The sequence below is a fragment of the Blennius ocellaris genome (assembly GCF_963422515.1).
Source record: "Blennius ocellaris genome assembly, chromosome: 6".
Classification (NCBI taxonomy): Eukaryota; Metazoa; Chordata; class Actinopteri; order Blenniiformes; family Blenniidae; genus Blennius; species Blennius ocellaris.
In genome coordinates, this window is record NC_137655.1 from 1,704,423 (window position 1) to 1,732,383 (window position 27,961).

The following is a 27,961-nucleotide window of genomic DNA, read 5'->3' on the forward strand; positions in this document are numbered from 1 at the left end:
GTGGGATTATGTATGACTGTTTGGTATTTTCGCAAAACGCCTGAGGCCGGTGTGCCAGTTTGACCTCCCCTCCCCAGCGGCAAAGCAAAGGTCTTTTAGCGTTGGACTCCTTGTCAGCGGCTGTAAATGGAGGAGAGTCGACCTGAACCCGGCTGCTGCTGAGCAGATGAGCTTTGATCTTTTTCTCGCTGGATCGCCGTGTGATCAACGGTCCCGATTTGTTTACTTGAGGCAAACGTCTGTGAATCGTCGGAAAATTAGCAGAGGGATACGGCAGAAGTGCAAACTGTGATGTGCTTTTTTGTCTCCTGACACGCGTGACAGGACGACTTTGCGGAGACGGCGCTTTGATTTCCGCGGCGCGCCCACATCAAACGACGCTTAATGCGTGGCGAAGATAGCGGGGATTATCCGACAGCGGGATCTTACCCCTTTGTATTGAGGGTCAGTTGCATCCATGCTGTGCTCTTCATCCCCGTCTGAAAAAGAAGGTCGTCTTAGAATCAACCGTGTGGCGAGAACGACGACGCACACAAAGGTAATAAACTGTGAATTTAGACATAAAGACATAAAGCAATCCGGGGGGGTCTTCCTACTTCTTAGGCCCCGTTTCCACAACATCTCAAGTGTAAAGGCATAATTTCTGATGACTTTTGAAAACGACGTCAGTTTATTTGGCAGGAACGCTGAAAAAGTTAGTGCCACTAGTGGGCGCTGTAGGTTGTTTTGTCATGAAACCACACACATACAACACACTACAAACAACAACAATGGGAGTAAAGACATGTTCATATGGACAAATGACCAAGGGTCCATCCACACGACGAGAAAAATGACCTTTGTTCTGCCCAGCCTTCTCCCAAAACATTCCGTCACTACGTCCGATGTTCGGCTCTTCTTCAGCTCGTTGGTTCGTTCTATATTCAAACTAAAATCGGACATGAACTGAAATGCAGCAGAATAATTTTTCAAAGTGGTCCGACACGTCTTCCCAAGTGGATTCAGCTCGTTGTTTGATGACCAGCAGGGTTCAAACGTCATTTCCTGCCTCTTCTCTGTATTTTACGATTGTGGGTCAGACTTTTAGTTTGTTCGAGCCGAATGGGACAAAACAACAACAACCCCAGAAACACGTAAAGCCAGTGTGTCTTCAGTCCGTCTTTATGATCAGGGTTTATGAGCTGCAGGATGGATTCTCTCCTGATTCCAGTGGAAAAACAGACTAAACTGGAATCATTAAAAAGGAGCAGGAGGTTCGAGGAGGAAGATAGAACCTCCACCTTAACGTACGTCTGATTCACGTTATGTTTTAAAATAAAAACGTGATCGTTTCGCTTATTTTCTCAACCGTCTTCAGGAGTTGTGACTAAAACCTCCCTGGCTCGGCCTGTGTGACTCTTTTAAAGAAGACGGTGCCAGACTCACCAGAACCTTGTGGTTCTGCTCCCAAACCACCAGCAGTACGAGGGGAGACGCTCACGTCTGCAGTCACACGGCATCATTCTAACGGCGAATTGAGCGTCCAGCCACTGGAAGCTGGCTCTGGATGGGTCGTCCTGTTTACCACGAGGCTCCCAGATATTCTCATGCACTTCAAGGTTCAGTTGGAATCTCACTGTACGCTTTATTGAACTTCATTCTGACTGCAGAACGGGTGAGAATAGACCACACACACACACACACACACACACACACACACACACACGGGAATATGTAACAGGGACGATTAGTCATAGTTCCCCAGGCACCGAGTCAATAATACCAAACCTGTATTAAAAGTGTGTTTTAGGCCAAACGACGAGAAAAATCATTTTTATCCTCCACCAGCCTTCTCCAACAAAACCTCCATCCACACGTCTCTATGAACTCGTCTCTATGAACTCGTCTCTATGAACTCGTCTCTATGAACACGTCTCTATGAACTCGTCTCTATGAACTCGTCTCTATGAACACGTCTCTATGAACTCGTCTCTATGAACACGTCTCTATGAACTCGTCTCTATGAACACGTCTCTGTGAACTCGTCTCTGTGAACTCGTCTCTATGAACACGTCTCTATGAACTCGTCTCTATGAACTCGTCTCTATGAACTCGTCTCTGTGAACTCGTCTCTGTGAACACGTCTCTGTGAACCCGTCTCTATGAACACGTCTCTATGAACACGTCTCTATGAACTCGTCTCTATGAACTCGTCTCTATGAACACGTCTCTATGAACTCGTCTCTATGAACTCGTCTCTATGAACTCGTCTCTATGAACTCGTCACTATGAACTCGTCACTATGAACTCGTCTCTGTGAACTCGTCTCTGTGAACTCGTCTCTATGAACTCGTCTCTATGAACTCGTCTCTATGAACTCGTCTCTATGATCTCGTCTCTATGAACTCGTCTCTATGAACTCATCTCAACACGAGACTCCAGGTCATGTAGTTCACCTGCCAGGCCTTTAGGGGCGCAGAAGAAACTGGACCTCATAGACATTTCAAAGTAGATCCTGCTCATAAACCGGTATATAATTCTAATTCTATAGGTCTATGGCCCTGCTCCTCCCGCTGCTAGCGTCAGTAGCTTCTAGTTCTATAGGTCTATGGCCCGTCTCCTCCTGCTGCTAGCGTCAGTAGCTTCTAGTTCTATAGGTCTATGGCCCGTCTCCTCCTGACTGTATGTTGATCACACATTTGTTTGGATGAAGACCCACATTCTGTCCGTCCATCGATCTGACCTACAGCAAAATGATGGATATTTTTTTATATACAGACTCATTTTACATGTAGCACCAGTCCCTGTGTCTTATACAGCTATTAGATTATTCCGTTTTTTATTGAAACGTGCAACATGCCAAGTCACTTCAGACCAGACCAGACTACACGTTAATCATTCTTTCAACATGATGTATTTGGCTCTTCCATGCAGACGCAGAACATATGCTTCATGAAAACTTCCCACATGTAAAACATAATCGCACAGTTTCCTATGTTTTTACACATAATGATCAAATCATCCTGACATTTAGCCACAAGCGACTGTTTTATCTTTTTACAACTGATACTTCCCCAATTATGAGTGAATTTTTTTTTTAGAAATGTAAAATATGTGATGCATCTCTTTTATTAATGTGGCGGCACTAAGTTATTACTTGGTTTAGTTTGTGGGGAACATTTAATTTCAATTAAAATCAAACCTATCAATCAGTCAAAGCTCTCTCTGTAAGCACAATCTCCTCCCCCCCCCCCCCCTGTGATGTCATCAGTCCGTTTACTCACCGTGGACCTCAGGCATGCTCTGCGTGTCGTATTCATGCGGTTCTGGAAAAAGAACAGAGAGGATATAACAAACCGACGTGGGCAGGATCGCACATAAACGTTCCCAGATCCCAGTCCTTCGCAAACCACATCTTCACCCCCGTCACTTGTAGTTTGAAAAACGAACGAGGTCAACGATAAATAACAGGTCAGCAGGTAAGCTCTTACTAACTAGTCAGTGACCAGGAGGTGCTTCAGCTGCAGAATCGACTGAAATCAGACACAACTCTGCAAACGAGAAAGGCTCTGTTGCAGGAAAGCAAGAGAAACATCCTGTGTTCATAGGATGACACCCTGAGAGCTTTGGGGGCCCGGCGGACCACAGTGCAGCCGAGCTGCTACAGTAAAGACACGGCGAAAAGAATGCAGGGGGAGTGTGTGTGTGTGTGTGTGTGTGTGTGTGTGTGTGTGTGTGTGTGTGTGTACGGTCACGCCTGCCAAAACTTAATCCACGTGGTCACATGAATTCTCTCCTGTAATTCACTGGTCTATCTAACCTGTTAACACGTGTTTGTATGTATGTTTCATGCACACGTCTGGCACGTGTCCAGATGCTGCACACTGGATTCTGCACAAACAGAATCTCTCTCTCTCTCTTTAGTGACGGTGGAGAACTGGACTCTTGTGCTTCAGACACTTAAAGTGATTGAAGAAAAGACAAAAGTCAAGTAAGTAACGACATTTGAAAACGCAGTATTGTCTCTGGTAGACATGAATTCAAACTAGGACACCTTATCTCTCAACATCTGGATTCTGAAGCTGTAGATTTGCCAAACGTGTGTTTCTGGTAGTTTCCCAGTTTTGCTCATGAAATGCAAAGGGTTCAAGGAAACGGTGACGGTCTCCAGGTGGAAACGCCGTCACGAGGGATCGCTGGGCGTCCGTCTTCACCCATCGCGTCTTCTTTTCTTGTAGTGCGTCAATAAATGTGTCTACATCCGACGACACTCGTCCAAAACGAACGGACTGACAAACTCTTTCTTCGCCGTCGCCATCAGACTTCTGACATGTTTACATTGCACATCTCACTTTCTCACTAATATTTTTGCACTGCTCTGTTATTTTATTTTTAGATTTTTATTCTTTTGTGTATATACTTATTTATGTAGGTCGGCTCCAGGGTAGACGGCAAACTAAGAATTTCATTCACTGTGAAACCAGCTTTTACTGGTGATATGACAATAAAACACCTTGAACCTTGAACTCTTCTTCTACCAGCAACAACTGCCGACTCCTTTAATTTCAGGCACTGTGGAGCCGTCTTGATCCTGCTGTTATCAGAATAAAGACAGAGTACTCTCTCTCTCTCTCTCTCTCGCTCTCCCTCCCTGACAGAGAACTAGAACCATGTGACCCAGTGATCACAAGGCCCTCTCGGCTTCTCCGTCGCCTCCCCAGGACCTCCACGATGCCTCGGCGGCGCCGGGAGTCTCCGTCGCCTCCTGGTGCAGAAACTCCTCGTCACGTTCGCTGACGAAATTCATCGATGAGGCGAGATTCTTCATCGGATTCGAACAATACACTGATTTGCCGAAGACGCAACGACGGGGCCGGTCAGACGAGGACGAAAAAGGGCCCCGAGGGACACGGCGTGACGGCGCAGCTGCGAGGAGCCGGGAGGAAAACAGGAAAGATGGAGCAGATTAAATCCCTGTGACAGATTTGGCCGGCCGCGAGTGACGCCGGGCGATCTGAGAAAATAAAAAAGTTTGAAGTCCGTGGAAAGTTTGATTGCGGTGACGCGGCGCCACAACAACGGAGGCCGTCGTTGGTAAAGGACGGGCGGATGTCCGCCGGTAAGGTGTAGCGCGAAATCGGAGAAGGAGGGACACGTCCCATTCCACATGGAAAGAACCTATACGAGGATATATGTGCATATATGAAACATATAAGCAGTTTCTATGCACATATATGCTGCATATTTGCCACATATAGGCAACATTTAGGTGCATATATGTGAATATACAGGCTATATAGGTCTCCTGTACTTCTTTATTCACACACACACACACACACACACACACACACACACACACACACACACACACACACACACACACACACACACACACACACACACACACACACACACACACACACACACACACACACACACACACACACACACACACACACACACACACACACCATATCTCACTTTGGCAACTGTCATACATAATCAAGGCAATAACTGAGAACTAACTAAAAAATAATTGTGCAAGAAGAACATACAAGTGCATATATGCACACATATATACGTGCATATATGTACCTATATAGGTACCTGTATGCACGTATATGTGTAAACATATATGTGCATATATGCACACATAATATAGGAAAACGACCAATTTTATATATGTCACATATATTAAAAACCTATATCAAAACCTATATTAAAACATATATGTTTATATACGTTCTTTCCACGTGGGATGATCGGATGTTTTTTGTTGTTTTTTTTCCCACTGACGCCTTTCAATCGTTTGTTGGAACGTTCAGAATCCGCATTCCGCGTTTCCTCTGGGGTTTTCTCCACCGTGTGTACCGTCACCACTCCAAACACAAGTTCATACAGCGTGGTCGCCATGGCGATGGTTTGTTTCTCACCCCCCCCAACTCCACTTGGGTGATTCGGGAGGCTGATGCAGATTTTCCAGCCAGCAGCTGGCGAGTCTGAAGCGAAGCCTTTCATTCAGTGGGGAGTTTCTCATGCAGACGTCCACGACTTCAAGTCGGTTCCTCTCGGCCCCCCACGAAACCCCCCCCCCCCCCCCCCCCCCCCCCCAGAAGGACCAGATGGGAGGTTTCAGTAACCCTGACCCCAGACCCGACACTCCACCACGCTGGGAACCACCGATTTGCACTTCTTAGCGCATAAATGCAAACATGGCCGCCTGGCAGCGAGCCAACACCACCGCAGTGTTTGACTTGTTGACCACTCAGCAGCTTTAAGTCTCCCAGCGGACGGTCATGTCTTCACTGAACAGCTGCCATTACTACATCGAGGAGGAGGGAGGGGATGGGGGGGGGGGTGGGGGGTGTTAACCATTCACATACCACACACACACACTCTGTGGTGCACCGGCTCCAGAAATATGTTTCCGTTCTAGAAAAGCTCTGCCGTCCATCTCGCGTCGTCTCCATCCCTCCAACTGTTTATCCTTCCGTCAATCGGATGAGCGAAGGAGAAGGCGGCTGCTTTCCACTGGACCCGCAGGTGGAACCGAAGTAAATATTGATCATTTCCTTGAATTTCTAAATCGAGGAATCTAAAGGATTCTAGGATCTGAAGGCCCCTGTAGACTCGCTTTTTGAAGACAACAAGAGGAAAGTCCAGCGGTGACTGTTCTCACTCCGATAAGAAGCTGCAGGCCACGCCCCCCCACGACAGGCCACGCCCCCTCACGGCAGGCCATACGTCTGTGAAGTGGCAGTTTACTTCTCAGCTCCTGAAATGCTTTCCTCTGAACTGTTTCAGTAATAAAAGCGAGGTTTTCTTCGAGCGCCATGTTTGTCCGGTTTCAACTGCAGGAGTGATGCGTTCAGGTGCATCACGGCATTTTCTTGACAGTAGCGATGTCATGAGCTAAATATGATTAAAATATGAGTGACGAAGGAGCTCGCCGGAGGAAACGACGTCATTTAGTTGGGCCAGCGTACGTCACTGCCGAACATTCGTCTTGTTCTTACGGGGGAGGAATCGGCCTTCATGTATGTGAATTTCTTCCAGGTGCTCTGAAAAGAGTCGGAGTGAATTCAGCAGATGTCAGGAAGTGGTCTGACATCACAGCGAGGGGAATTGATCAATGTGTCAAAGCGAGGACGAGATCAAGGGTTTGTTCACCTTCCGTCAGAATCCAGCCGTGTCTGGAGTCTATCCAACACCTGCTGTATATACATATATATCTATCTCCTCTCAGTCCTGAGGAGGATCCTAGCATGTGATTTGGTGTGAACACGTGGGTCTGGTTTACCTCCCATCTCGCTCTGAGGGCAGCTGTGTCCTCCGCTCAGCCTCTTGAAGAGCGACCGCATCACCTTGGCGCTGCCGAACCGCTTGAAGCGAGTCCGGACGTTGTCGTGGTACCACTCCAACGTGCCGATCTTCAGGACCCTGTCGAGAGGAAACGAGCGATTAAAGAACTTATTTACGCGCAGACCAACTTCATCACACGGGGGGGGGCGACTTGGAAGGACTCGTTTTTTTTTCACCCCCACCGACATTCTTGGCAAACAACGTGATCTGTGCGTTCGGGCCCCGACATCCATAGCATGACGCGTCTTCATCTGTGCAAACAACAGCCGTACAACACATGCTGCTGGAATGAACCGCGCGGGATAAATTGTTCTGCCCCAGCCAAGCGAGGCTGAGCCGAACAATGGGCTCATTCTGCGGCTGCCCCGAGACGACGGCGGCCAAAAGCGTTCGGTAAAATTTGCTGTTTGCTGTCAAATCACATCCACCGTTCATGAACGTGTTGAACCACTAGTCACTTCTCACAGCGTGAGTTCATTTGTTCCCAAAAATAAACAAGATGTCAAGTTCTTGCGCGTGTGCAGGAAGCAGGGTGGGGAGAAATCCTTCACTTTTATTTAACACTTTCTATTTGTTCTTCACGCGGCACGTTTAACGACCCGGTCTTGACGGCGCCTTGCCGTTGGACTCGTTGGACGAACCTGGCCATGTGACAGGCGGTGCACAGCCAGCCCTGCTCCTTCTTGCTGTAGCAGCTGCAGGCCTTGCAGGTGAAGAGGCTGCAGTCCAGACACTGCCGCTTGCCGCTGAGCAGGAACTTGAAGGGCTGAAGGCATCGGATGCAGTGAGACTCAGTCAGGCTGCTCTGGTTCCCCAGCAGCTCTCTCTTGGTGTCCTCTTTCTCCAGCTTGGTCTTCATCTCCCTGAAAGGAAGGAAGGAAGAAAGAAAGAAAGAAAAACAAAGAAAGAGAAAGAAAGAAAGAAAGAGAAAGAAAGAAAGAAAGAAAAAAGAAAGAAAGAAAGAGAAAGAAAGAAAAAAGAAAAAGAAAAAAAGAAAGAAAGAAAAAGAAAGAAAGAGAAAGAAAGAAAGAAAGAGAAAGAAAGAAAGAAAGAAAAAAGAAAGAAAGAAAGAGAAAGAAAGAAAAAAGAAAAAGAAAAAAAGAAAGAAAGAAAAAGAAAGAAAGAGAAAGAAAGAAAGAAAAAAGAAAGAAAGAAAGAGAAAGAAAGAAAGAGAAAGAAAGAAAGAAAGAGAAAGAAAGAAAAAAGAAAGAAAGAAAGAGAAAGAAAGAAAAAAGAAAGAAAGAAAGAGAAAGAAAGAAAAAAAAAGAAAGAAAAAAAGAATGAAAGAAAAAGAAAGAAAGAAAGAAAAAGAAAGAAAGAAAGAAAAAAAAGAAAGAAAGAAAGAAAGAAAAAGAAAGAAAGAAAGAGAAAGAAAGAAAGAAAGAGAAAGAAAGAAAGAGAAAGAAAGAAAGAAAGAAAGAGAAAGAAAGAAAAAAGAAAGAAAGAAAAAAAGAAAGAAAGAAAAAAGAAAGAAAGAAAGAAAAAAAGAAAGAAAGAAAGAGAAAAGAAAGAAAGAAAGAGAAAGAAAGAAAGAAAGAAAGAGAAAGAAAGAAAAAAGAAAGAAAAAAGAAAGAAGAAAGAAAAAAGAAAGAAAAAAGAAAGAAAAAAAGAAAAAAAGAAAAAAAGAAAGAAAGAAAAAAAGAAAGAAAGAACAAAAGAAAGAAAGAAAAAAAGAAAGAAAGAAAAAAAGAAAGAAAGAAAGAAAAAAGAAAGAAAGAAAGAGAAAAGAAAGAAAGAAAGAGAAAGAAAGAAAGAAAGAGAAAGAAAGAAAAAAGAAAGAAAGAAAAAAGAAGAAAGAAAAAAAGAAAAAAGAAAAAAGAAAGAAAGAAAGAAAGAAAGAAAGAAAGAAAGAAAGAAAGAAAGAAAGAAAGAAAGAAAGAAAGAAAGAAAGAAAGAAAGATAAATTGGCAATGCAGTGGTTTGACATATGCTCGCAATTTTCCGTGCTATAATGCGAAGGCGGCGGCGGCGGGGGGGGGGGGGGGGGGGCGGGGGTGGGGGGGGGGGGGGGGGGGGGGGGGGCGGGGGGGGTGGGGGGTTGGAGGCAAACGACCCACGAAGATTCTATTCCGCCTCTGGACATTTTTTATTTCACATCTGGTATCAAAGTGTGAGTAAGAACTCCGTCTCTCCGTCTCTCCGTCTCTCCAGAGAGGAGGCATACAAGTTGCACATATGTGCCGAAACTCTGCGAAAGACTAGAAGAAACAACAGCTGCTCGCCGCATCACACTGGGATCGATCCCTTTAGGAATAAACACCAGGAACTTCTATGTCATGCGTCTGTACAGCAGAAGGAAAACGTTTGTTTCTATGAACATTTAATGCACCGATCCTCTCGTGCACTGGTATTATATATATAGGATCAAAAAATGCTAACGTGACAAAGCTAGCAATAGCCGTTGCGGGATGTGGAGGAATTACTCTAAATCGGACGTATAATTTGTTTGACACATTTCTAATTTGACAAAAATCGTGTCTTCAAACGTCCGTTTCCATAAAAACCTCCAGCGAACACAAGCGGAACGCGCTAGCATCATCAACACCAAGTCAACGCGCTGCGGTTTTGCACGAATCTGTAAACGGCTTCGACGTGGGCTTTAAACGACAAAGTGTGTAAAAAGCTGTGCAGGTGGGAATATTTCTTTTTGCCCAGTTTGTGGCGTGACCGCGGTGTTTCCGCCAGGCTACGCTAAGCGTATCGTACACCACTAGCTTGAGAAACAAAGCTAGCTGGAAGTGGTTGGGGATCCCACCAAGGACAAACACGGATTCTTCTCCAACATGTAAAGCTGCAAGTGGCGCCGCAATATCTGAGTTTATTTAGAAAACCTCTCAAAACAACGTTCAATGACAGTGATTATGAAGTCGGCCTCAATAGTCAAAGTAAATCCACGTCTTCATGTCCTGGAGGACGAGTCGGCCTGAGAATGAGGTCGATGAGGTGGATCGTGACAAATGAGCGTCTTTGGAAGAGGGTTGAAGGTTATTGACCCGTTTCTGTTGACCGCTTATGTTTTCATGGATAGAAATGAAGAGTTTCACCGAGTCGCTCCTTTGTGCAGCCCGTTTTCCCTTTACTGCACCGCAGCTTCCTGTTTTCTCTGGCACTTAGTGAGCTCTGATATACGATGGAAAAAAATCCAGACGGGTTTTATGCATCACTGTGACAAAGTTCACTGGAAACCTCTTTAATATGAAGCGTTTGTTAGCCTCGGTTGTCGGTGGCTTGTGTGTTCTTGATTACTGCAATTAACAAAAGATTAACATCTTTAATCAGATTAATCATGATGATGATGGATTAATCTGTATTAGTGTGGCAAGGTTTACTAACTGTCTATGCAAAAACACCAATGAGATTGAATCAAGATTTTACATTCTCACTGTACGGCTCATTCTTCTACGGCAGTGATTCCCAACCGGGGGTACACGGACCCCTAGGGGTACGCGAGGGTATTGCAGGGGGTACGCAGAAAGATTATAAATTAGCCTACAGTATCCACACACACAAAAAAAAATTATACTATATTATATTGTATTATATCATGAATTTTAGTAAGGCCATACGTTTATTTTCCATGAGTAGCAGTTCGTCCACAGTGATTGTAACACTACAATGCACATAACATGAAAAGACTATAAAGTGGCGCGCTTTAAAAAAAAAAAAAAAAAGGTTCACGTTCTTGCTGCGGGCGCGCACGATTCGCGAAGCTAGCTAACTCTAGCTGCATACCGACTGTAAACATGGATGCATGGCTAGGCAGGAGTCAACGTCCAGCTACCGCTACTGCTACCGCTACCGCTACTGCTACTGCTACCGCTACCGCTACCGCTACTGCTACTGCTACCGTCGCCTCGGACGCAGGCACAGGGGAGCCCAGTGAAAAAAGGAATAATGAAAGACTTATGAAAGACAAGCAAGCGCAAGTGTCTCATTAAAAGGTATGTTTTTACACTCACAATAATTGTTTTATTTAAATGAGCAGTTGGATAGATAGAAAGACAAAGGGTTAAATATAAGTACACATTAAGACGAATAATCACACACGAGAGAGGGGGTACTTTTCACATGGAAACCAGCTCAAGGGGTACACTGGTCAAAAAAGGTTGGGAACCACTGGTCTACGGCACCATTCCAACGATCCTTCATAGAAACAACAGTCAAGCTGCACTTTTTTTTTCTTCCCATCATCATCATCATCATCATCATCCTCCTCCTCCTGCCGACAAGCTGACCGCCGAGACGTTAAAATCCCAGGCAACATTTCCTCTGACATGTTAAAGCAATGAGCGCAGATGAGTCACGGAACACATCTGAAGGCGAGTTTGTAACTTATCCATTTGATGTTTTTTACCGCTAAGAGACAAAATAAAAACAAACCTTACACATCACGCAGGGAGTTTATGAGGCGACGGAGCCGGCTGGCGAACACGGATGAAGAGCCGCTCATCAGAGCAGCGACACTCGGCTGCACGCCGGCAGCTGCGGATAAACATTGTGTCAAGAGGGACGTTGAAGAGACCCAGAGAGGTGAGGACAGTACAGGAGTGTGCTGCTGCGGGAAATACTTCTCTAACGTCTTGCACATAACAAAGGATGACGTCTGACACGACTTCAGTCTGATTTAATTGCTCTAATTGACAAATGTCAGACTAAAGTGTCTCACGAGGCCGTGTTTGATACTCTCTCTTTTTATATATTCGCGCAAGATGCAAGCTGACCCTGGGTCAGAGAGGTAACAGCGCATTTACAATTAGAGGAGTTACGATATCGTAGACAGGGCTCTGCAAAAAAAGTACCATGAGACATGGCAGCCCTTCCTGGATTACTTTAATAACCTGCCCAGTGCAAATGTGACTGACTGGGGCCCTCGTGTAGCCCCCCCCCCTTCCTTCTTAGTTGCATTTTGGAACCTACCGTATTTTCCGCCCTATAAGGCACCTAAATACCTAAAATTTTCTCAAAAGCTGCCAGTGCGCCTTAGAACCCGGTGCGCCTTATATATGGAAGAATTGCTCTACTTGAGATGCTATTTGACAGCTGAACAACCAGAAGCTTTTATTTTGACAACTCTAACTTCTCAACCGGATCTTCAGAGCGGACGACGCTCCACACAACACATTCATCACTCATGGTTGCACACCAACATTCTAACAAACCAAAATAAACTAGATGAAATAATGACTCCCTAAACTGGGGAACAAAGACACATCAACACAATCAACACAACACCAAGCCCAACAACGACCCACAATAACCTCCAACAACAACAAAACATGAATTCCCATCATGCCTTGCAGCGACCACCTCTGGACGGTAAGCAGCCGCCGACTTCATTTTCCCCGTAGAATAAGAAGCGCGCGGTGCATGCAATGAATTCTGGGAGTTTCTGTTTGTGGTGTTTTAAATGCAATTATTGGGGGTTCTATTTGGTTTGTGGTGTCGGTAATAATTGTGTTGTGTTGTGTTTTGGTTGCTTAGTTCATGTAGTTTAGTTTATTAGCGGTAGTTGTAAGTTGTCAACCAGCAGTGAAGAAGGTTTTGTGTGTAGTGTCCTCCTGGCATAGGCTGCAGGTAGGACTATCAAAATAAAGTGTGTGCACCTCTCTGGGTGTTAGAATCAGTGGAAAATGTAACCTAATGGCCTTATAATGCGGTGCGCCTTATATATGAACAAAGTTGTAAATTATGTCAATCGATGTAGGTGCGCCTTATAATCCGGTGTGCCTTATAGTGCGGAAAATACGGTACTTTGAATTTTATTTTATTTATTTATTTTTTATAAGGGTTGCTTGTTTTGTTAAGGGGGAATTGTCCCCCATTACGTTCCTATACGCCCTATGCTGGATGCCTGTGTTCTGTTATGGCCACATAAATGTCTATAATGTGCAAAGTGCTGTGTGTGATGCTTATAATGGAAAAATTAATAAAAAACAGTTGAAATAAAGTGTCTCATGAGGGAAAAACGCAGGTGAATGACGCGTCCATGCTTCTCTTCTACTGAAAAAAGATGGATTCACTGCATCGATGTAACTTAACATTAAAAAAAATAATAATCCTGTGGCGTGCCCTGATAATTAACAGTATCCTGCAGTAATTCAGCAAACTGCTCTGAGATCAGTTCGTGTCCTCGGTGTGAGGTGGCGACTGTGGACTAAATGTGTCAGGAACGATGACTCCGGTCTCGCCGCCAGACGCTGACAGTGGCAGGAAGTGGAATTCAGATAACTCGTCCCAAATGTCAGCGAGCGTGGGCGGAGCCTGGAGGAAGAAAAAAAAAACAAAAAAACCCAATCCAGCGAGAATAAGAAGATGTGTATTGTTTATCAAGGCTTTTTCCCCTCCAGAGTCATGCTTTTTGAATTAAGGCCCGGCTCTCTGCTAAGTAAATGGGATCGTTTGTCACTGTCCCATAACCTTTGGCGGCTGGATGCAGCTGGTGGCCATTACTGATGTGATCTAAAAGTAATATCTGGTAAATCTTTTCTCCTCCAAACATCAAATCCTCTCAAATCTGGAATACAAACTGCTCCTCATCGACTCCGGCTATATGTGCCGTCGTCAACATTCAAACCATCCTTGTGGCTTTTTCATCAAAGCCTGTGAGTTAGAGCGCCGCCGCCGGGTTTTACTGCTTCCCCTCAGTAAAGACCGGGAAAACTGCTAATGTGGCTAATGCTAATGCTAATGCTAATGCTAATGCTAAAAAAGAACATGTTGTGATGTGTGGTGATTAGCTCCACATTGCACTGATTTCTGTGATGAAGCAAAGTAACTAGTCCCGTTTACGCGACGCCGTTTCGGTGACAACGCATCAATTTTGTGTTTTTTTTATTGGGAAAAGTTTTGCACTTGCATGTAGTTAGCATGATGTAGCAGACAACAATGTGCGATGAACATTAACAATGGGACAGACGACCAAGTGGGGTTGTTATTATGGAGACTGTCAAAATAAAAGTACCAAGTCCCAGGAGAAAGTTGACTGGGAGCCATGACACCACGGAGGATAACACTGTTCCGATTGGCTCTACTGAGCATGTGCAGAAGGACGAACGACGGCCAGTAGCGGCGTTTCCACGGCGTCACGCTGCTTCCGAAAAGCTCCGCCTCATTCAAAGAGCCGCATTTTCAGTGACTTCCTCGCAGCTTCGTCGCGTAAACACAAACGAAACTCGCTCGAAATCGACACATAAATAAATCGACTTTAGACAAACTCGCAGTGGGAAAGCCTCGGGGCGAGTCTTTTATAGTGTTTAGACGACGGAGGCAGTGAAACTCGGCTTTCCATTAAGAAGAGTCACGTAACTCAGTTTTGTTATTGGAAGTTTAAACAGCTCACCAAGTCACACACTTCAATAAACTCCAGAATTTACTGCTTCCCCTCAGTAAAGACCGGGAAAACTGCTAATGTGGCTAATGCTAATGCTAATGCTAATGCTAATGCTAAAAAAGAACATGTTGTGATGTGTGGTGATTAGCTCCACATTGCACTGATTTCTGTGATGAAGCAAAGTAACTAGTCCCGTTTACGCGACGCCGTTTCGGTGAAAACGCATCAATTTTGTGTTTTTTTTATTGGGAAAAGTTTTGCACTTGCATGTAGTTAGCATGATGTAGCAGACAACAATGTGCGATGAACATTAACAATGGGACAGACGACCAAGTGGGGTTGTTATTATGGAGACTGTCAAAATAAAAGTACCAAGTCCCAGGAGAAAGTTGACTGGGAGCCATGACACTACGGAGGATGACACTGTTCCGATTGGCTCTACTGAGCATGTGCAGAAGAACCAACGACGGCCAGTAGAGGCGTTTCCACGGCGTCACGCTGCTTCCGAAAAGCTCCGCCTCATTCAAAGAGCCGCATTTTCAGTGACTTCCTCGCAGCTTCGTCGCGTAAACACAAACGAAATTCGCTCGAAATCGACACATAAATAAATCGACTTTAGACAAACTCGGAGTGGGAAAGCCTCGGGGCGAGTCTTTTATAATGTTTAGACGACGGAGGCAGTGAAACTCGGCTTTCCATTAAGAAGAGTCACGTAACTCAGTTTTGTTATTGGAAGTTTAAACAGCTCACCAAGTCACACACTTCAATAAACTCCCGAATACCTCGCCCCCCCCCCCCCCCCCCCCCCCCAGTGCTTGATTAGAAGCCGGGACCACAGACTCTTTTGCTGAGCTGGCGGAGCTCAGGAATCCGGCGGCGGCGGCCAGACAGTCACTTAAGTTACTCCGGGTTTTCATGGCTGTGGGTGTCGTCGCCGGCGTTCCCATACATGGTGATGCTCTCTCCCTGTGTGTCCCCCCCCCCCCCCCGCCCCCCCACACACACACAAACCAGCGCCTTGCCTGGTCTCTTCGCCGCCTCTCATCTCAACATGAGGAGCTCGTTTTGTGTTCGGGCACCTCACGTCGTGACGCCTTGCAAATCGGGCGAGAGGGAAGCCACACACTCACAACACAATTATGTCTTTACCAGAGGAGAAAAGTCCTTTGTGACTCGGCTTCTGTTTTTGGGGGTTTGACGTCAGACTGAAGTGACAAACAGAATTTGTTGAGATGAAAGGGGAGGACGGTGGACAAAGGGGTCTTGACCCGTCTGGGTTGAGAAACAAACTGCCGTCTGCTACCGATTCACAATCCGACGACTCCCCAGAAATAGCTTCCCTCTTGAAAATGTCAGCTCACAATGTTCTGGGATTTCCGCTCTTGACGGATAAATATTAACCGATGGTTTCGGTAAACAAAGCGTCTCTATTGTGGACACAGTGAGTATGGATGAATGGATGAACGCTGCCCTACACCCAGCCCTTTGCTTGCCGTGAGGGGAGCCTACCAACCACTTCACCAATGGTAAAACGATCAACTTTTAAACTGTAAAATTCAAAATTGTACTAATTAAACCCAGTCAAGCCTCCTCTATCAAGGCTATTATCTTCATATGCAACATGGGTTCAAATTAAATCTTGAAAGTCTCAGAACTATACATAATTCTGTGCCAATGTTTGATTATTCTATCAATGTCTATCAATTACTATTTGATCTCATATGAATGGGACAATTTGTTGAAATACATTCCAATAAAGTTAGGATTGAATAGGTCAGATTTTAATTGTAATTGCAATGCTAATTTCGGTGCAATGACCTGAAGGTGCAAGACCTAAATCAACCATATAAAGGGACCAGACATGGTCAGAATAGAAAAGCCACAGGTTCGGTCCAGTGAACATGAATTAGTTAAAAGTGATACCAAATACTGATATCTGGTATCTGTGCATCCCGAAGTCGCTGTGAATGTGACAAATACGACTTTTCCTCGTCTTTTCCCGACATTACTTCATCAATAAACTGTAGAATTTATTAATTTCTTCCTTCAGTAATCATGACTCATTATGAGTACTCATGATACTGTGTATATCAGACCCGTTACCCAATACTGGTATCAGTATCGGTGCATCTCTAATAAATACTGTACCACAAAAACAAAAGTTGACATTCACTGATTTTAATCGAGATGCTGAAACATTTGCAAAAAAAAGCTCCATACTTGGGATTGTACTCGTCAATAAGCTCGACCACACGGCGGGAAACAGCCTGTATGACACAATAAGCTATTTTAACAGTACGCAACTTTCTAACTCATGCAAAGGGCTTCAAGGAGCAGATCAAAGCCCCGCCGAGGGTTCAAGGCTCAGATCAAAGCCCCGCCGACGTGCTCGTTAAAGGTCTATCCAGAGGGAACCCACTCTTCCTGCATTCCTCAGCGAACGTCTGAAAATTAGATCAATTTCCATTTTGAATTAGAGAGAAGGCCCTCGCATGTTGATCGCTGCTGACGCTTTCATCCTCACCTCCCACCGAGGCCCGACCGGAGGGGTGGGGGGGACCGCCTCCAGCCTCACGTTACGCCAGCGAAGGGTTAAAGAGCAACAACAAGTCATGGAAGAGATTCAAACCCAAGCTTACACAACCGAGTGTTTATCACCGAGGCCAAAACACTGGACCGTGAGCAGAACAATGTGTCTTCTGCAGCCCGACGCAGCAGGAGGACGTCAGATCTGTGTCTTTCAGAGACAAAGGAGACGGACAGAAGACACGAACAAGGTCGAAGGAGTCGAGTCGGAGGCTTCCGGGGCAACGATTCGCACAGTTTGGCTCGTGGAGAAACGAGGCTGAGACGAAGAATGGAAGCAACATCACTCTACAATAAAATAAAAAATAAAAAACATGTTTAATATAATGTTCAATCAGGGAAAATCGACACAAACCAGTCGACCGAATGAACAAACACACTTATATAGATAAAACCAGTAAATCGTGCAAAAGTTCTCTTTGGTTTCTATCAATATTTTCACTGATTTCTCTGTTTTGCAAGACAAAGTAAAACACCTAAAAAGTATTTGAATAAAATGCCAATGAGACCGTTTCCGAGAAGTTTTTCCACATCAGTGAAAGGAAAGAAACGTCAACAAGCAGGATGTTTTTGAATTGTTTCAATAAAAGTCGTCATAACGTAAATGAATCCTCGTCAACTGGAACCAGAAAACATTCAACCTGCTGAAACAAATTCTGACCAGAGTGTCTCAGACACCTGAGATTATACGGAACAATACTTAAATTTAATTTCATATAATAAAAGAAAAAGTGTTGTGTATTGTGACCATGACTCATACCGTCTGTTTGTTTTGCTCGATTGTTGTCGCCAAATAAAAATAAAATTGTAAAGACAAAACACAGACAACGAGAGGTTTTTCTTCTTGGTCCAGTTCAAATAAACCAAAGTCCAAATCGCTGCCAAAATACTTAATTTTGCGATCCAACACAAGCGGTTTTACACGACTCAGGCGTGGACAGTTTTTATATTTGAACCACATGAAGATCTGCGCCTATTTGTAGGTCAACTGTCGGAAACAGGCGGCCGAAGACGAAGAAACAAGAAACAAATGAAGGAAGAAAAGTTCTGCCCTGCAGTCAGTCTGTCTGATGCCATCTTGAGAAATTAAGAGCAGAAACAGGAAGATTACAGCAGGAAGTAGATTAATAAAACGACTTAAAGGCACCAAAATCAGCCTTTTTCTGGCTGAAGCAAGGAAAGTATGTTAAAAACATAGGAGATTTGAGCTCGTTTTTATAAGTGAAAACCCATAATTTTTTGCAGAAGTTTCACATTTACGTGGCGGAAATGCCGAAAAACCATGTAGTGAGCATGCCGGGCCACAGGGCGGCGCTGTTTTGTGAGGAAACCACACGAACCTCGGTGCAGGGGACACGTTTAACAAAAATGGACGTTTGTGTGAAACGACAGCGAAGCCGAGCTGCTTTGACAGAAGGTTCCGTAGAACACGGACAGTTTGTTGAGGATAAAATGAAACGAGTGAACGTCACCACCGCTCACGTGCAAAATAATTGTTCACGACAGATTAAATGTTGAAGAAGATAGACGCACGGATAGTAGAAAATCTCCTCTTAATCTGGTTCTGCAGGTTTCTTCCTGTTTGAAGTGAATTTTTCCATTAAAAAAATAAATAAATAAACTACAGATATATAAAAATTGATATAAATATATATATATATATATATAAACTAAAAAATACTAATAAACTACAGATATGTACCAATAGATATAAATATATATAAATATATATATGTAAAATAAAAAATACCAATTAACTACAGATATATACAAATTGATATAAATAGATATAAATATATATATATAAAATAAAATATACTAATAAACTACAGATATATAAAAAAATATATATATACATAAAAAATTAAAAAATACTAATAAACTACAGATATATATAAAAAAAAATATATATATATATATATATATAAAACATTTAAAAATACTAATAAACTACAGATATATTTATTACAAAAAAAATATATATAAAAAAAATTAAAAATACTAATAAACTACAGATATTTACCATAATACATATGATTAGTTTTGATAATGTCTTTTTGATATTTTTGGATGAACAGCAGCAGAAGTAAGTTCACTTCACAGTCCAGCAGCTCTTTTATTTTGTAATAAGTTCAGGAATTTAGTCATCAGAGTGGAATTCAAAGTAAAGCTTCTGCTCCTCCTCGCTGATGGGGGTGGGTGGGGGGGTTGGGGTGGGTGGGGGTTGGGGTCATTCGAGGTGATGCCCACTGGCTACCACCTCCTGTTGGAAGTGAACAGCCACAGGAAGCTGGATTGTGTCCCTCCACTCAGAATTAATGGGATATTCTACCTGTGTTTGGCCGGGGAATGTTTCCCCCGGGAAGAATCAGGCGAGACCGAGGCTCGGGAACATCTGGCCTCGAGATGTTTACGCCGGTTCTGTGGGTCTCAGGCTGCAGGTAAAGGAGCCGGTCGGTACGAGCCCGGTTGTTTAAAGTGACTGTGACGCTCCTGAACTCTGTTCTGTGTTTACCTCACTGTGCAGCCTGCCGAGGTGTGTTTACCAGCGCTGGCTTACATTACAACGCCGCCACTGCTGCTGCTCCTGCTGCTCCTGCTGCTCCTGCTGCTCCTGCTGCTCCTGCTGCCGTGGAGGTTTGTGTCACCCGGTAGAAAACCACCCGCATACACACTCACACACACACTTCCACTCCTCATTGACGAGATGGTTCTGTTAATTATCAAAATTAAGTTGTTGTTTGCTTTTTTGTTGTTGTTGTTTTTTCCCCTTCCTGTTTTTGTTTTTTTTGTTTGTTTTAATGTCCTTTTGTTTTTGCTTTTGTTATAATTGTGGTGATTACTTTGCTTTTTGCTCTGTAGTTGCTCAGGCTGGTTTAATCTCATGGCAGTTGGAAAATATTTAGATCACTGTGATTACTGTATTATTAAAAAGAAGAAAAAAAAAGTATGTAGCACTAACAAGGGTATTGTATGTTTCTCCTCTCCTCTCCTCTTCCCTCCTCTCCTCCATCCTTCCACCCCAACCGGTCCTCAGAATTCCTCCACCTCTGACTCTGGTTTCTACAAAGTTTCTCCCTGTCTCTATAAAAGCACATTGGAATGACTGTAATGTATTTAAAAATGTCTTTCTTTCAATAAAAAAAATAAAAATAAAAATAAGGTATATTTGTGACAATGCATTAAAGTTGGCGAACATTTCTTAAAAAAAAAAGAAAAGGAAAAAAAGAAAAAAAAGGTATATTTGTGACAATGAATTAAAGTTGGCTAACATTTATTAAAAAAAAAAAAAGAAAAAGAAAAAAAGAAAAAAAAGGTATATTTGTGACAATGAATTAAAGTTGGCGAACATTTCTTAAAAAAAAAGAAAAGGAAAAAAAGAAAAAAAAGGTATATTTGTGACAATGAATTAAAGTTGGCTAACATTTATTAAAAAAAAAAAAGAAAAAGAAAAAAAGAAAAAAAAGGTATATTTGTGACAATGCATTAAAGTTGGCGAACATTTCTTAAAAAAAAAAGAAAAGGAAAAAAAAGAAAAAAAAGGTATATTTGTGACAATGCATTAAAGTTGGCTAACATTTATTAAAAAAAAAAAAAAGAAAAAGAAAAAAAGAAAAAAAAGGTATATTTGTGACAATGCATTAAAGTTGGCGAACATTTCTTAAAAAAAAAAAAAGAAAAGGAAAAAAAGAAAAAAAAGGTATATTTGTGACAATGCATTAAAGTTGGCTAACATTTATTAAAAAAAAAAAAAAAAGAAAAAGAAAAAAAGAAAAAAAAGGTATATTTGTGACAATGCATTAAAGTTGGCGAACATTTCTTAAAAAAAAAAGAAAAGGAAAAAAAGAAAAAAAAGGTATATTTGTGACAATGAATTAAAGTTGGCTAACATTTCTTAAAAAAAAAAGAAAAGGAAAAAAAGAAAAAAAAGGTATATTTGTGACAATGAATTAAAGTTGGCTAACATTTCTTAAAAAAAAAAGAAAAGGAAAAAAAGAAAAAAAAGGTATATTTGTGACAATGAATTAAAGTTGTCTAACATTTATTAAAAAAAAAAAAAAAGAAAAAGAAAAAAAGAAAAAAAAGGTATATTTGTGACAATGCATTAAAGTTGGCGAACATTTCTTAAAAAAAAAAGAAAAGGAAAAAAAGAAAAAAAAGGTATATTTGTGACAATGAATTAAAGTTGGCTAACATTTATTAAAAAAAAAAAAAAAGAAAAAGAAAAAAAGAAAAAAAAGGTATATTTGTGACAATGAATTAAAGTTGGCTAACATTTATTAAAAAAAAAAAAAAAGAAAAAGAAAAAAAGAAAAAAAAAGGTATATTTGTGACAATGCATTAAAGTTGGCGAACATTTCTTAAAAAAAAAAGAAAAGGAAAAAAAGAAAAAAAAGGTATATTTGTGACAATGCATTAAAGTTGGCTAACATTTATAAAAAAAAAAAAAGAAAAGGAAAAAAAGAAAAAAAAGGTATATTTGTGACAATGAATTAAAGTTGTCTAACATTTATTAAAAAAAAAAAAAAAGAAAAAGAAAAAAAGAAAAAAAAGGTATATTTGTGACAATGCATTAAAGTTGGCGAACATTTCTTAAAAAAAAAAGAAAAGGAAAAAAAGAAAAAAAAGGTATATTTGTGACAATGAATTAAAGTTGGCTAACATTTATTAAAAAAAAAAAAAAAGAAAAAGAAAAAAAGAAAAAAAAGGTATATTTGTGACAATGAATTAAAGTTGGCTAACATTTATTAAAAAAAAAAAAAAAGAAAAAGAAAAAAAGAAAAAAAAAGGTATATTTGTGACAATGCATTAAAGTTGGCGAACATTTCTTAAAAAAAAAAGAAAAGGAAAAAAAGAAAAAAAAGGTATATTTGTGACAATGAATTAAAGTTGGCTAACATTTACTAAACAACAACAACAACAAAAAAAACCACCCTCATCACACGTCTTCCAGCGATTCCACTGACCCATCATGCAGCGGAGAAGCTGGTGAGTCAGTCTCACGGCTTTTGTAAGACTCGCACAGTGACGTAACCTCGATCACTCGCTCAACCACCTAATTGCATTTCTGTCGGCCGAGCTGCGGCGGCTGCAGGCCAGCCGAGCGTTCCTGCAGCACGCCGAGGAAACAGGCTCTGGTTAACGCTGGCGGCCGGCGGCGGCCTTATTTACTCCTCAAGCTGACCCACAGATCTTATTTCATGTTTGATTGAAATCTTAAAACACATAATAAAGTTCAGCTGCTTCCAACAATCAGCGGTTCAAAGTCTTGGGCCTTTTTGGACGAACGAAAACCTCGGCTCCAATTAAGACTAGAATGCAATAAATAGTGTAAACAGTAGAGCTGCTCCATTATGGAAAAAGTCCTAATCATGATTATGTCTTTGAATTTGGAACAGTATTTATTGGACATGTTTAAATAAAAAAGACTCCTGTTAAATATATAAAAATATCTTATAAATAAAACACAGTAAGAGATAGATATACTTCAATAAATAAATACTTTGCTAAATTGTTCTAAAATAAAACATTGGAGGTGTAGAACCGTAGCAAGGAACAAACTTTATCCTCCATTCCAGCACACTTCTCACAAACACTATTCTTTTCTCTCTTTCTCTCTCTCCGTCGGAGCTTCACACACGGTGGAACAAGGCCCAATCCCAATTCAATGTTGTACCCCTACCCCTTAGCCCTCCGCCTCCGGCTTCCCCTCCAAAACGAGGGCAAATGCAAGTTTCAGCCCTTAGATTTGGGACACCCCTCTCCCTCTCCCCAAATTCAACGTGTTGCAGCAGCTTGGCTGCTTTGTTTCGTTTTCCGCCTTTCCCACATCAAGGTGAAGAAATAGACGGAGACGTGGATTACTTCAGTTCTTGTATTTGGACTTCAGAAATATTTCCTCATTCACCATGTGAAAGCGGAGGAGCTTCCTTGTTTGTCCCTGTTTTCAAAACACCATATTAGAAGATTCTGGAACTCTACAGTGTAATAATAAAATGTTAGAAACACAGTCTCTACCAAACAAAGACACACGAAGCTCCATACAGCAGCGCTACTGCATATCTTACTATTATAAAACACAACAGGTTTATAGAACTTTCGAAGTATAGATGAGAAATGCGAGTCCTTCGGTGCCATGTCCTCCTACCCCTCTGTTTAAAGTGTGCATCTGGAAACACTCCGTTTAGAGGGGTGAATCGCCCTTCCCCTCACCCCTCCACCTCTGCACAGTACTGAAATGGGACACCCCTCAGACTCTCGTGAACGAGCATTTCAGAGGGGTAGGGTTAAGGGGTAGAATTGGTATTGGCCCCAAAACTACTTCCTCTCTACAAAATAAAGTAACTGGGTGAATTATGACCTTAACTAATCACCACAGTGGTGGAACTTTATTTTGTGTGGCACTGAGCTCTCATGTTGGAGAGAGAGAGAGAGAGAGAGAGAGAGAAAAGAAGAGTCACTAAGAAGTGTGGGTTCATGGAGGATAAAGTTTGGAGTTCCTTGCTGAAGCTCCGCCTCCGACTGCCGTTCGTCGCCTCGGCAACATCGTCCGTTTCCCCCCCTGGAGCCGTCAGGTAGAACTGTTACTTCAACATTGTTCCACAGTGATATTATCCCACAATCCTGCAGGTCCTGAGAGACTCTGCTCTGCATTGGCGATCCACGTCGGCAAGAAGTGGAAACTCCCTCTCGACCTCTTCCTTCCGCAGCCTGATATCAAAACCACCCATCGGTTGTCGCTGCCAGGAGAGCAGCAGGAGAGCAGTAGGAGAGCAGCAGGAGAGCAGCAGGAGAGGGAGAGGGGCCGATAAACTGCTGGTGATTTGAACAACGTCTGTATTCGGATCGTTTTGCCGTGTGTCGCCTCTGCTCGGGTTTACATCCAACAAACCGGCCGGTCGTCCATCCTCTACCAACAAGAGAGGAAACTACGATTCTACCGTCCCCCCCCCCACAGGAACCAGAGTCAACGGCTGAGTAGTGGATTCTGGAGACGTCTTGAATTCCAATCGACACGCCTCCTTCGTCTTACAAGCGGAAAACTTGACTTTCAATGCAGTGAGACATTCTGCATCTGCAGAGTGTCTGTAATGATCCGACCAGACGCGCCGGGGTATCTTCCAAGAACTCAAAGGAATTCCTTCAGAGTTCATCAGCCCCCGGCTGGGGGAGGAGGAGGACCCGTCCTCCTGTCCTGTAGGGGGCGTCCCCGATACACCACGTCGTAACAAACAGTCTTATACGGTGAGCCGGGGGAGGGTTTCGCCACGGAGAGTGAAAAGCTGTGCACATTTTTCTCAGCCAATCAAACACAAGACATGGGAGCTGTACACTTCACCTGAGTACTTTGCTCTTAGGCAGAGTTTTTCTACCTTTTTTGAGCCAAGACACACTTTTTTCTTTGGAAAAATCTGGAGTCACACCTCCACCCGAAAATGTTAAAATGTTAAACTCTGCAGCCTCTATTAACAATATAAAGTCTTTCTCATCAAAGTTTTATCAACAGGAATCCAGTAAATCCAGAAAGCAAGGACTTTTTTTAATAGTGCCTCCCTCAGTGTGAAACCTGGACCTGATGGATGAAGAGCTGAGATCCTGGTTTTCAAAAACTTCTCCATCACTGTCACTGACACAGTACTTTGATACAAGATGGTAGCAGGAGGTGGAGATGAACCACACTGACGTCTGTCACTTTACATTTCACCGGCAAAGTTCTGTGCTGCCCTCTAGTGGTGAAGAGTATTTATACATGATTACTCTGCAACACACTGTCGCTGTGAGAGCAAAGGTTTTTTTAGAAAATAATGTGAAATTGGATCATTTCCCACGGCTCACCTGACGATCTGGAGGAAACACCAGTGTGCCGCGGCGCCGCGGTTGAAAAACCAAAGAAGGTATTAGTTACTCGAGTACGCGACACGGAATCGTGTAAAATCCAAACAGAAGTAATCCAGCATGTTCGTGGTAATAAACTGTAAACACACTGCCTGTTAAGACGACGCTTAAACAGACAAACATTTCAAACCTTTTGGTTGAAGACATTGCAGGTTCGATTCCCCACCTCCCCTGCCCCCTGTGTCAAAGTGTCTTTGAGCAAGGCACTGAACCCCAAACCGCTCCCGATGGATGGATGGAGCGCCTTGCACAAGAACCGTCTCAACTGGTAAAAGAATTTCCTTCAAAGATTCATTAAATAATTGTATTCTAAGTCACTGAATAATTCTCATTATCATTTGATCATGAAGCCAAACTGGAAATGTGTAGAATTGAACCACGTCACTGACCCAGATTCCTCACGCCGTTGCAAAGACTTGCTTATGTAGTTTGGAAGAACGCCTGAAGAACTGTTGGTGGAAAATCTAATTTGCTGACCTCGGCGTCTTTTTAAAGCAACATCTAAATGGCTCGTTATCTGCATGAAGAGACGGAGACGTTTGTCCTCGTTACAGTCGTTTTCAGAGAAAAGAGCAGAAGGAGGACGAGCAGGTCGTCAAAACACTTGATCTAAAGTAGTAAAACCCATTAAAGCACATTGAAGGGACCTTCAACTCCACACACATAAGAAGTGACGACATTTAACAATTCAACCGGAGAGGCTTTTGGCGATAAATAGAATAATATCAGGCCAAAAAGCGTGTTAATCTTTCCCGTTGTCCCGTAATGAAAGTCGTACATGTGTTGCGTTGGACCCACCCCAGTCTGTCTTCTTCCTTCTTCCTCAGGTCAAAGTCTCTCTGGACGACGTGCCACACGTGTTTGGCCTCCGCGTCCGTCAGCCTGGACAGGTCCAGCTTCTTGGCTGCCATGGCGACGGGCTCGCCGCTGTCCATCTGCAGCGAAGAACCAAACACACAACCAATGATAAAGCAAACGTCGATATTATTATTGTTATTTTTTTAACTTGTTTTTATTAGAAATCTTCAATACAGGTCAAATGTAACAAAAAAGAAAAGAATCCAGTGATATCTATCAGATAGAACATAGGTACATCGTGCGTTACTCCTTGTATCCATAAAACTGACAGGCAGCATTACTATGAAAAGAACGGTTTATAAATAGACAGATGTACATGTATCGTCTTCTTTTATTTTTTTTAAATGAAGTAACTGAAGCAAATTAACTAGCCGAAATGTACCTTTGAATTAAGGACCATTTACCTATTAATAAATAAGGTACACTTCTTTTAGTTCATTCCATTGGGTAACAATAGTGGGAGATGAGGTTTGAGACCGTAATCATTATCTTAGCAACTCAAAGTAACATTTTACGTATAAACTTGAAGCCATTTACTCTTCTATTGTTAGAGAAAATTCCCAATATTCTGAAATTTGGCTCTAAAGGGATTTATTATACACCTATTTATTATTTATTACGGAAATAAAACAATCGCTCTAAATTCCGTCTATATTATTTAAAGAAGAACTGCGATATATATAATAATACATGCTTTTTTTTTAGACTGAATTCAGGTTTGTGCTCTCAATAATTCCTTGCCGCTCCTCAGTTGGTGTGACGGTACGAACTGTGCAAAGTTTGCACATGAATTATCCTGCATGGGAGTTTTTTTTTCTTCCCATGAGGTCACAGAAAGTATCACATGCACGATATTCTTCGTCGTAATGTTACTGAACTCCACTGAAAAGGTAGATCAAACTTAGTTCTGCAGTTTCTGCCACGTTGATTTCACTGCTACAACAACACTGAAGGATTTAACCACTGGTTTTGATTTACAGTACTTTTTTTTTTTTAAGTTAATTCTGTGCAGATTTCATTGTATGACTTCATTTCACAACACTGTGAAAGATCTTAGAAAATAAGCCTTTGAAATATGTCTTCTACCCGAGGAATCTGTATTTTTTTTGGTTTTATTTTAAATCACTGAATGTGACAAGATCAAAAAGTTATTTCAAAACTATGCTTCTTTGTTGTTTTAAACCCCGTTAACGTAGAACCAAACTATAACACCAGACGTAGATCTGTAGAAATTGTACCAACCATCTGATACGGACAATAAATCCCCAATTTCACCACCAATTCGATCATTCTGTATAATTATGTGGTTATGGATGAAGCTCATGTGACTGTTTCACATTATGTAACTCAGAGTTGTCGAGGGGAAAATCTCAGCTTCTTTCAAACCGTTATATTTTCCACAAATGTGTTCAACAGACGCAGATTGCTAACGCTATTTAGCATAACCGTTCTCCCATAAAGTCAGGAACAACGCAGTTTGTATTTACCTTCAGTAAAACTCAAACAAATCCTTACAATGGAGGTAGAACGGTTTGGACACGCCGCTGATGCAGCACTAATAGGAAACACCACAGCTTAGAATAAAAGAGCTCTCTTCTCTCTAAACCCCCAAACCACCCAGACAATTCTACATTTCACTGGATTTAGCATCAGAAGGTTCCATTACAATTGGCTTCATGGTGAAATTGTAGAAAATTTCCATCGGTAATTGGCTGGTTTTGTACAAAGATATAGAGATTTTAATCACATATGCTGTGAACGACAACAAAGAAAAAATTGACATTTTAATTCTAAAAGGTTAATATTTGACCGGTCAAGGTGAAATTGGGTGTCATGTGAACTAATAAACCACGAAGATGACCGACGTCTTGTGTAACTTGTGTATCTTGCAGTTTCACCTCTGGCCTTCTTGTCATCATTGATGCTTAAAAAACTGAAATCTTTAATCAC

General features: G+C 42.3%; 1 protein-coding gene across 1 annotated transcript in view; it reads right to left on the reverse strand.

The window, feature by feature from the left end:
• The window catches only part of mlphb (melanophilin b), a gene marked incomplete at its 5' end in the record, with an annotated part of 39,479 nt that extends 13,415 nt beyond the window's left edge, over nucleotides 1-26,064 (reverse strand). Inside the window, 5 exons of the mRNA XM_080497743.1 lie at nucleotides 430-479; nucleotides 3,264-3,305; nucleotides 7,280-7,419; nucleotides 7,983-8,204; nucleotides 25,952-26,064. Coding sequence (XP_080353869.1) covers nucleotides 430-479; nucleotides 3,264-3,305; nucleotides 7,280-7,419; nucleotides 7,983-8,204; nucleotides 25,952-26,064 — 567 coding nt within the window. The remainder of the gene's footprint in view (nucleotides 1-429; nucleotides 480-3,263; nucleotides 3,306-7,279; nucleotides 7,420-7,982; nucleotides 8,205-25,951) is intronic.
• Between the last annotated feature and the right edge of the window lie 1,897 nt (nucleotides 26,065-27,961).